The sequence below is a fragment of the Calidris pugnax genome, unplaced genomic scaffold (assembly GCF_001431845.1).
Source record: "Calidris pugnax isolate Ruff unplaced genomic scaffold, ASM143184v1 scaffold177, whole genome shotgun sequence".
NCBI lineage: Eukaryota > Metazoa > Chordata > Aves > Charadriiformes > Scolopacidae > Calidris > Calidris pugnax.
The window spans coordinates 562,636-573,925 of record NW_015090909.1 but is presented as its reverse complement, the minus strand read 5'-3'; the positions used below and the strand labels follow the sequence as shown (position 1 = coordinate 573,925).

Genomic DNA, 11,290 nt, shown 5'->3' with positions numbered 1-11,290 from the left:
CCCCGGCGGCGCGCAGGGAGGGAGGGAGGGAGGGCGGGCGGCGGCACCGCCGAGCAACAGGGCGGGCTGCGGGAGCACCCCCGCCGCTCCGCCACGCAGCACCCGCCGTCGCCGGCTACAGCTTTAAAAAAAACACACAGCCTTCGAGTAGAGAACTGCTTTTCCCTCTTGGTGGTTTGTTGTTTTTTTTTTTTAATTTTGGTTGGGTTCGTTTGTTTGGTTTTTAATATTATTTATTTTTTTGGTAAGCATTACCAAAAAGCGGCACAACAAGTGGATGATGCGGGGTGGTGCTGGCTGAGCCCCTGCCGTCTGGACGTGTCTGGGGAGGGGGGCGAGAAACTGCAAGAAGCGGCACCCTGTGTCCTCCCATCAGTGGAAACAGGCTCGGTATGAGGATTATTTAACGGTGATTTACAAATCTGCTGCAAAAGCCGGGCTTGGAAAAGACTAGTGGTTCGCGCTTACCCATTCATTCCGTCTCACACACACACAAACACACCGCCTTCATTTTTATTTTTTTTTTTTCTTTTCCTTTTGGAACAAGACTCTTGCTTATTGCCTTTTTGCAAATGCCTGGGCGAGAAGCAGCGTCTGTGGCTGAGCAGAGTGCCCCCAGCTTAAAGCTGCCTCTCTGGCTCACTCTTGGCGCTCTTGTTGCACCCGGAAAGAAGGGAGGAAAAGCACTCGTCAACCTGTGGTGCTGACTGACCACACACACCTGCAAATGTGCATCAGTTGGCACAGCCCCGTCCTCAGGACTGCTCACACCAGATCCTTACACTAGCAGGAACAGCATTGCTATTTCTCTGCCTAGGAACAGTAAGTATAATAGCGTTTTTGAGATCGTTTTCTGCATGACACGTAGGTACGATTTTAAAAATAGCATCATTTAATAGTTCATGTTCACCTTCTATCATGTATTAATAGCCATAGCTAAAAATGAGGCTTCTATTTCAAAGGGGGGTGTGTGTGTGTATTTTTGTGTGTGCTTGCATGTAGGTGTTGCTTCAGTGCACCTGCAGTTGTGTTTTCTTGACATATCATATGACAGTATTTTCACTCGAGTGAGCATTGTACGTGCCTGTTTCCAAACAAAATTCAGTCAGATGTTCATTATGATTGAAACACAATTCAGTTATAGATGAAATTGTAACATTCCTGCATCCTGTGTGTTTCTACAAATATAACAAAAGCTCTTTCTGTAGATACCTTTATTGTTTAATATTTCATATAGATATACGTAGGTGTATCTATTACGTATGTACTCAGAGACCTGAATGCACCGTGTATTGCAGTATTTTTATTAGTGTTTATGTGTGTTGGTGTTTTCAGAAGCATGCATGTGTTTGTGTATGGATGCAAGTGCTTATATGGGTGGGGATTTTGTATCTCTGTCTATATATATGTGACATACCCACCCACATCCTTACCCACAGAGTCGTTCAAAATCTCTGTGCATGTGATGTGGGTGTGTGTGTAATGTAGAAGTGTGAATAGTGTGGGTAGGGGAGGATTTGAATACTGTGGTAATAGATGACACAGTTTCAGTGTGACCTTTTAGGAAAACAATCCAATCTTTTCCCTTTTTGTTTTGTTTATTTTTGTGTGTTTGTGCATGTGCCTCAGGTTAAGTGCTGCTTCTGCATGACCATAACCAAAGGGTGACCCATCCACTCCCTTATGTCCTATGGGGACCTCAGAGCCAGTTTCTCAGTCTTCATCTCCTCTTCCTCCTCCTCCTCTTACCACTGCTGCTGACGCCCTGGGTGCTGCTCCCAGGTTTGAGACGTTGTTGACAGGCTGAAGAAAGGATTTGCAAAGACCTCCTCACTGTGTAAATAAAGTGATGGCTGGAATTAACTTCAACTCCCCAAGTGATATTAAACAATAATAAGATTGCTAGGCCAAAGCATTACCAGGAACAAATTATGAGGAAAGAGATTTTGCATTTGGTTGCATCAATGAACTAAAATCATCTGTGGAGAGCAGGTACCCTTTGATTTGCATATTTTTTTCCCTCATGAACGCAGTCTTTGTAGCCTGCAAGGTAGTCATGATTCTGATGAGATCTGTGCTAGCCACAAGAGATAAATGAAAATAAAGGGGCTTGGCGAATGAGAGAGCCAGGCCTCAGCTGTTCCCTGGTTCAGTTTGAGAGTTTCATCTTTTCTTATTGGCAAAACAGTAGTTTGTGTCAAATGATCCGGACAATAAGAAAATGCAGATCCGTGGTTTTCCAAATCATAGATTCAGTGTAACAATTATGTTGCCCTGCTCTATGTCCAAGGGACTGCCCTCCCAATGCAAATGGCTTTGAACTTTCCCTAGTGAAAGTTAAGGTTACACTGTATATGAGAGAAAACCTTTCTGCATTAAGTGACTAAAATAATTAAAAAAAAAAAAAAAACAGTTGCAAAATGGAGGTTGCAATGGTGAGTGCGGATAGCTCTGGGTGCAACAGCCACATGCCCTACGGATACGCGGTCCAAGCTCGGGCCCGAGAGAGAGAGCGGCTGGCCCAGTCAAGAGCCGCAGCAGCTGCGGCCGTAGCAGCAGCAACAGCAGCCGTTGAAGGTGGGGCAACAGGTGGAGGTGGACCATATCACCACTACCATCAGGAGCAGAGTCGAGGTGCATCCTCCTGTCATGGCGGGAGCGCGTCACGCAGCAGCATGCCCCACCGCCAGAGCGGTAAGAGGAGAAAGAAAGGGAAAAAGAGGAGCCACCGCTTGGGAAGTAGGGAGTGCGGGGCCTCCTTCCCCTGTTCTGAGCTGCTGCCTCTCAGCGGTTCTGAAGAGAGAATACTGAAGGACTTGAGTGAGGAGGAAGAGGAGGATGAAGACGAGGATGAAGACGATGAGGAAGAAGGAAAGCTCTACTACAGTGATGACTATGGGGAGGATGAGTTTTCCTACTCGGACCAGCCACCTGATGATGGTGGAGGCCCTGGGGGTTACAGCTCTGTTCGCTACAGTGAGTACGAGTGTTGTGAGCGTGTGGTAATCAACGTGTCAGGACTGCGGTTTGAGACCCAACTGAAGACGTTAGCTCAGTTCCCAGAGACATTGTTGGGTGATCCGGCGAAACGAGGGAGATACTTTGACCCTCTCAGGAACGAATACTTCTTTGATAGGAACCGGCCCAGCTTTGATGCCATCCTGTACTACTACCAGAGTGGTGGTCGGCTGAAGAGGCCAGTCAATGTACCCTTTGACATCTTCACTGAGGAGGTGAAATTCTACCAACTTGGGGAGGAGGCCATGCTCAAGTTTAGGGAGGATGAAGGGTTTGTCAAAGAGGAAGAGGACAAAGTTTTGCCGGAAAATGAGTTTAAGAGGCAGGTTTGGCTGCTGTTTGAGTACCCGGAGAGCTCCAGTCCAGCCAGAGGCATTGCTATTGTCTCTGTCTTGGTCATCTTGATCTCCATCGTCATCTTTTGTCTGGAGACTTTGCCAGAGTTCAGAGATGACAAAGAATTCATCATGTCCCTGAGCTTAGGGAAGGGGCTTTCCAATGAGTCACTTCACCTGGACGTTGGGGAGCACACCATCTTCAATGACCCTTTTTTCATTGTAGAGACAGTTTGCATCATTTGGTTCTCCTTTGAGTTTACAGTGCGCTGCTTTGCGTGTCCAAGCAAAGCACACTTCTTCAAGAACATCATGAACATCATAGACATTGTCTCCATCTTGCCTTACTTCATTACTCTGGGCACTGACTTGGCACAGGAGCAGGGCAGTAACGGTCAGCAGGCCATGTCCTTTGCCATCCTGAGGATTATCCGTCTGGTCAGGGTGTTTCGCATCTTCAAGCTCTCCAGGCACTCCAAGGGTTTGCAGATCCTGGGTCATACGCTCAGGGCCAGCATGAGGGAACTCGGCCTCCTCATCTTTTTTCTTTTTATTGGAGTCATTTTGTTTTCCAGTGCTGTTTACTTCGCAGAAGCTGATGAGCCTGCCACCCATTTTCAAAGCATCCCAGATGCCTTTTGGTGGGCTGTAGTGACCATGACTACAGTTGGTTATGGGGATATGAAACCCATAACTGTGGGTGGGAAAATAGTTGGGTCCCTGTGTGCCATTGCGGGAGTGTTAACCATTGCTTTACCAGTGCCAGTGATTGTCTCCAATTTTAACTATTTCTACCACAGAGAGACTGAGAATGAAGAACAAACGCAGCTGATGCAAAATGCAGTCAGTTGCCCTTACCTCCCAACAAATTTACTGAAGAAATTTAGAAGCTCATCATCTTCATCCACAGAGGATAAATCAGAATATCTGGAGATGGAAGAAGGAGTTAAAGAATCTCTTTGTGTAAAGGAGAAAAAAAGTCAGGACACGGGGAATAGCAGTGAGTCAGAGAAGAAAAACTGTGTAAATTCAAATTCTGTGGAAACTGATGTGTAATTTCGAACATTTCCAAATATATTTATACATTAAAGAGTGCAGTGAAAATAATGAAATATGCAAACAAGAGTCCACAGCATACAGTAGTATGCCATTTAATGGTTAAATACAAATAAAAAGCATTGCTAAACTTGTATTACATATCAAGTAAGTGGTATGACTTGAGGAAGGGATTGCTAGATCTGATATAATTTCAGATTTTATATTTTTATTAGAATGCAAGTGTTTTGCACATGAGGCTGAAAAATTTATTAAAACCAAGTCAGTTTTAAAGTGGGTGCATGAACTGTCGACATCACTAATAACAGCTCTGTGGTAAAAGTTGGCATTCAGAGGTATTTACTATGTAAGAAGCAATGAAGTTTGGTAGTCATTTATCTATTTATCAGTGCTTTAATAGCAGCTACCATAAATCATTGGATACCATAGTCATTGTTTTTCAAATGGTAAATTTATTGTAAAAAGATATTCTACAGAAGATAGATCTAAATTTTTTTTTTCTTGAAATCTATTATGCTTGTTTTTAACTGGAAACTTACTTTGAAAAGGCTGATGACCCTCCAGAAATTGTTTATTTTTATAACTCTCTTTGGAGGCATTGCAGCATTTGTTGTCTAATAATGAAAGAAGTGAAGTAAGAGAATAATTTAACCTGGTCTGACCGTGAAGGCAAAATGACTGGAATGCTTTTTTGCACTACTTTATATGCTGGAGATATATTGAAAGAGACTTCATACTGTGAATGTTTACTAATGTAATAGTTCAATGACAATCATTGGAAGAGTGAATTCTGCATCATATTTTATTGTTTCTTTTTTCTTTATGTGATGCTGATGCCGAAACATTACATCAACTCCATACTCTTTTTAATTATGAATATCTGTGATCTGGAAAAGGATTGTGAAGTAAAATTTTATAATCAAAATTATTTGAAATCAGTGTTTTCTACTGATACCCTCAAGAAACACCATCCCAATTTATATCTTTTTCCTGGTTAATTTAACATTCAGAGTCTATGATTAATACATGCACTTTGTCAGTATTGAAGAAATTCAATGTATGGGAGGAGAAGGCAGAAGTAATAAGATATTCAGTTGTTACAGTACTGACAATTGAGAATTGCTAACTTTTAACATGCTATTATTGGTGCTGCATTTTCCCTTAATTACAGCTTTCACCCATGTGTATTTGAAGCAACATTTAAGATCCAAAATAGGCATTCTGGGATTCAAAACGAACATGCTGGGTCCTATGCAGTCCTTGAGAAAACATTCCATAATTTCTTTTCGCTGATTCTTAGGCCAGCTGTATTTTACTCTGTCTCAAAAACTTCCATTGCCCTTCCTAGGAGATTAAGGTAGGTAAAGATTGTCTGGCCTACAGTATATTCCAGGCTCCAGATTGAAATAGGTAAGATACTGCTGCATAAAACATAAATAATAGATTCAGAGCAGGCATGTTTTTTCAGACTTATAATTACCTAGGGAAGGCACAATTAAACTGGAACTGTGTTTGAAGAGGCACTGTGGAACATTCCAGATTACAAAACTTGAACCAAATTGGCATATGCACTTTAAAGGCTGGGACAGGCCTTTATGAGAGTAAAAGGGGTTTACCAATGCTATGGAATTACAGTAGTTTTGCAATATTCATTTGAAGCCGAGGAGAGGATTTTTGGTGGGGGGAGAACTAATTAGCGACTGTTCTGGAGCTGAAAAGCAACAATAAAAGCAGTCCAAATTAGGCACCCACAACATTATGCATAATCTATCAGATAAGCATGGTTTGCTGTATGCAACGTCCAGTGGTATGAACAGAGCCATAAACATAGATTTTTGCCTTCATGGACTTTCTGTGAATTTCCTCTTTGAAGTTTCTCTGCTTGTCCTCTTTTGCATTGCAGAAGAACTAATAAAAACCAAGACACACACAAAAGACTGCGTTGTGCTGAGCCCTGGTTCAAAACTTGTGTGTAAATGTCTGGTTCCTAATTTAAAATCATAGGGAAGGCTTCACTATAGTTTTGATGTGAAGCATTAACCAAAACTTCTTTTTAGTCCGATGACATTAATTCCAACTATGTTTTGAATGAAACAACCTCGTAATTTTATACATAGGCATTTGCCAAAATTGAACATTGCATTTTGTTGTAGCTCACATGAGTTAAATGTACTAAATACTTTTTTTTCTACAGAGGCAATATCATCAATGAGGATGAACGTGCTGTAAAATCCGGCAAAAATCCGTAACTGAAAGTGTTTCTTTAACAGCTAATAGTTAATGATGTAAAGAGCATAAGGGTTCTCGTGTAAACTAACTTCCTAGTAGTTCTGTGTAACACTAGAGACCATATAATACCAGGGATTGTGGCAAGAATGTAGGAGTAAAAGAAATACTAACTAGGTAAAGAAGGAACTTAGAGAAAAGAAGTGGTACTTGTTTGCAGTATTGCCTGGTTGAAAGGGAAGGTATTTTATAAAAGGTGGCATTTTAGAAGTCTAATGGAAATAAGGAAAAAAACCTTGGAATAACTCTGAGAGTATGTTCGTTCTGTGGACATGGAGCTCAGCATGAAGTAACTGCTTAAGTAGTTAGCTTCTCCAGCAAGTCATTCAGCTATTCTGCTCCCAGAACACAACCTTTTAATTTCAAACAAGCGTGACAATGTCTATATTATTCTGTGATCATAGCAGTACCTTACTCTCTGAAGGAAATGGTCTTACAGTAGGACCTCATAGCAGTGGGCAGAGCAATGTTCTGGGTGTGTCGGCACTACATACTGCAGTACTGTGGAGACATGTCCTAAAGGAATGGTGGAGTCTGCTCTCCCTCCTGCAGTGTATAAACCTGTGCAATTTGTTGTTATAAAAAAACACTACTGTAGCTTAATGATAGATTGTGCTATCAGTTTGGCAGACAATTCTGAATCAGAAAGGATTGTGCATTCCAGAATGGACACGAGTAGCTTTACTTCGGCTGGTTTATAATCTGATTATTCAACTACCCATCAGTCCAGTCACTTTTAACACAGCTTGAAAATCCCAGAGTCCTACCCCTAACATGCTAAAACCCAAAGATCCCAAGTGCTTAACAAGAAACAGAGATTTCCATTAAGTTTTACTTCAGTTGAAATTGTGTGCCAGAGAAATGCTGTATTTGAGCTGTTACGGCTCCAAATTACTACTACTGCTTCTGTCAGAGCTTTCCCAGTGTTACTGGATACTGGCAACTCTCAGAAAAATAATTTTATCGTCACTTGGGCATTTTACATTTTAAATTATAGTGGTGAAATGCATTCCTGATGTAACTGACGTGAATGGAGTTACACTAGGGATCATTTTAGTTCTACTAATGTAGTTCAAATGATTTCACATTGACATACATTTCAGCTAAAAATAATGCAAAATGAGATATTTTGATAATTCAGGTTCACTTGCAGTGGTGAAAAAATTTGAAGGAGTTCCATTAGAATTCATGGAATCACAGCAGCATCAAATCAGATTTTGAATATAGGCTGATACTTAACTGCATACTGGCACTTATTTAAAGAAATTTGTAAGTCTTTTTATAGTAATCTGAAGTGCCAAGGCCGGACTCATAAGGAGAGAGTTTTGCCAGCTGAAGTATTGGATTTAATGCCTGACTTCAGAGATCCATATTTCTTTTTCTTTGTTCAAATCATGGACTTTTCTGATGTTACATTGATTCCTTGAAAATTTCAGCCTGGATGCTGAAAGTTATATAAAAGAAGTCTTGCGTCACACTGTTTTTTAGTGTTCAGTTCAGCTTTCTCAGAATGATTCTACAAGAGGCCAGTTCCATTTGATGGAAAGTGTAGATTTTTTGTTTGTATTTGAAGGAAAATTCTTCTAGGTGGTTTTTTTTTGGTGTAGAGTCTATTTCTGTGATGATTGTGTAATGTGCAATTTGGGAGCTCAAGGGAGTGAAAAGACCCATTGCTATCATGATTACATCTAATTCATGACAACAGCGTTCTTGGTGTTTGGGGATACTAATAGGCATTATGGACTTTTTGTGGCCATAAAAAATGGGGTTTGAGCGTGTTTTAAGTCAGTAAAACTATTCAAATAGCTTTGGAATGCAAAAAATGATTTTGCATAATATTAGTGTGCAGAGAGTTTGGGATTGGGCCATAACCTTGAATTATCTTGTATCTCCTGACATGGAAAGTTCATGTCACGTACGCTTTCAGGTGTTGACAGTCATTTGACTTGGGATATGAAATACCAGTGCTAAGCTACCCAAGAATATGAAATACTTCATATTAGGATAAATGTGCTATGGAAAAACAGCAAAATATTGTCTATTCCATGTGGAACTAGTTTGTGGAAGGTCTTTCCTGCATAGCACTGAAAAAGGGACTATGTCTTTCTGGTGATATGAGACTTGTAAAACTAATTCTAAATATAAATGAATTTTTAGCATAAGCTTTACACTTTATTGGTAGTCCTCAAATTAAATATGAAGTATCCATGGTGCTTTAGACTACGTCACTAGCTTCCTCTGGTTCTTACTGGTTCCTTATTACTTCTTACTGTCATTGTGTCCAGTTACAAATAGATTTATTTTTTTAAATATTAATTGGCATGAGACAGTAACAAATAAAAACAAAGATTAAAAAAAAATATTACAATATCCAGCATATAAGTTACATATTTTTCTTATCGTTAAATAAACTTAAATGACAGTCTGTAACATCTGTAGACGTGGGGCAGCTGTTGCTATAACTGAATGATTAAATGCTTCTGATTTTGCAGTGAATAAGATCTAGTTTATAGATTTACCATACTTGTGCACCTCTGTTTGAAACAAATGCTTGTAGAAAAATTGGCAATTTAAAAAAAATGAACATTACTTCATTTCCACAGAGATCATCTAATGTGGAAAAAATGACTGACAAATTAATTCTGGTTTAAAGTGCATAAATGTTTTTTTACCTGGCAGCCAGGTACAAACATGAAACTTTATATATTGCTTCCATGCTTTCTGTGTATTCAGAACTCTGATGACATTAATTCTGAAGGAAAACTCATTAAAGCATTATCTACTGAGATGGTTGAATTAATTTTTATTTTTAATCCTTTTCTGAATAATTGTAATGTACCTTGAGACCTTTTTCTGCAACAGGTCCTTTGGAAAATAAATACATAAGTATATAAGAAGAAAAGAAGAGAAATCTTAAATTACATGTCAAAAATTGATAAAATATTCTAATTGGGGGAAAGTAGGTAAGTAAAAACTTTTTTCCTTCACTTGTGCATTTGTAGTGTGGCCATTGAAAGCAAACTGGGGGCAAACTGGGTGAACAGATCTGCAACTGCAAGAGAGGTACTTTATGCCTCGCGTCTGTTCCAGGTACCCTGTGATTGCAGGAGCAGCAGCAGCTGCATCTTGGACCAGCTGCTGTTGCTGCAGCGTGGAGCTGGGAGGATGCTCATTACACTGGGCAGTTACCAAGAGGGGTGGCAGAGGGGACTGTGAAGTTTTTAGCCTGCCTGGTAAATCCTTACTCCTACCACAACTACCCTATCTGAGCGCAAACTGGCTTTTAAATCATTTGCTCTGAAATACCACGCAGCCCTTTCAGACAGGGAGGAGCCTGCTAGTTCCTAAGGTACAGAGGGGCTCAGGTCCATCACTCCCTAAATGTACTTTTAGACACCTGACTTCATTAATTTCATTAGGAATTAGGCTGCGGAATGCTTCCTGGCTCTGGGACCAAGTGATTTGCTTAGGGTCAAAGGGAAGACTGTGGTGGAGCAGGTTTTCCCAAGTGTTAATGTGATTCCCAAAGGAGTGTAGGCAGTAACAGCACATATTCAAGACAGATTTTGGTCTCTGTTTATAATCTCTTGTTCAAATGTTCCTGGGGCATTTGTGTTTAGGGAGGAGGATAGATAGATTCACTGAAGTATGTCAAAGGTGTTTTAATTTTAGATAGGTACTTTTCTCTGTTCTTAGCAGTCAGGATAAGATAAGGGTTTTTTCCCCTTTATTTATTTATTTAGTCCTAATACTTTTTATACAAGCCATTTCGGTGGAAGAACATGCCCTCACTCTGAAATTATCATCCTGGACGTGGATGGTAGCTTTCAGTTCAGAAAATCAAACAAGACATGGTCAGTGTCACTCTGGTACTTTTAATTTGTTTTAAGTATGCTGGCTTTGAGTCCAATGCTCTTGCACTGAAGTAATCTGAGAATTCTTGTGACAATAATAAACAGTGCTTTTCCTAGAGTTGCAGTATATGGCAACTGAAAAGACAATTGCTTTTCCTTGTTTATATTTACATTGATATGATTAAGATGCAGACTTATGCTGTAGAGGAGAGTACTTCACTGCATGTTTATCTTCATTGCTAGGTGAGCAGCACCCCATGATGTGCTTTGGAGAGAAATGCAACTGCATGCACAGGGTGACAGCATTCCCTTTTCTCCTCTACCTTGTATGTTGGAAGGACAAGGCCTGTTTGATGCACAGGCTTCCCCTGCGCTTTAGATCCAACCATGTTTCTCTCTTCTGTTCCGTTTAGATCAGTGAAGGTTTGTTTTCAGTCAGAACCCATGATAATCTGTCCTTGATGTGGTTCGTCCACTATGTGAATGAACTTTAATTTCTGCCTTTTGTTGTCTCCCTATCGGTACAGCTTTGTAATGAATTCAGGGTGTCATTCAGTGACAGTTTCTGCTTGCACAGTGGAGCCTGAGTAGCACAGTGAGCCGGCATACAGAAAGCTGCAAAGGACTGTTGATATGAAATAAAGGTACCTTTTGTTTTTCTGTCCAAATACAATACTAAGTTTTTTTGTTACAACAAATTATACATTCCACCGACTGTACATTCCTGGGGTAAATACATTC

The 11,290-nt window shown here is 40.3% G+C and overlaps 1 protein-coding gene across 1 annotated transcript; it reads left to right on the top strand.

Annotated features, from left to right (window-relative positions):
• Positions 1-108: 108 nt before the first annotated feature.
• KCNA4 (potassium channel, voltage gated shaker related subfamily A, member 4) lies at positions 109-9,481 on the top strand. Its single transcript, XM_014949276.1, has 2 exons — positions 109-822; positions 1,630-9,481. Exon 2 carries the CDS (start codon positions 2,421-2,423, stop codon positions 4,407-4,409), a length of 1,989 nt encoding a protein of 662 aa, XP_014804762.1. The 5' UTR covers positions 109-822; positions 1,630-2,420; the 3' UTR covers positions 4,410-9,481.
• The last annotated feature ends 1,809 nt before the right edge of the window (positions 9,482-11,290 follow it).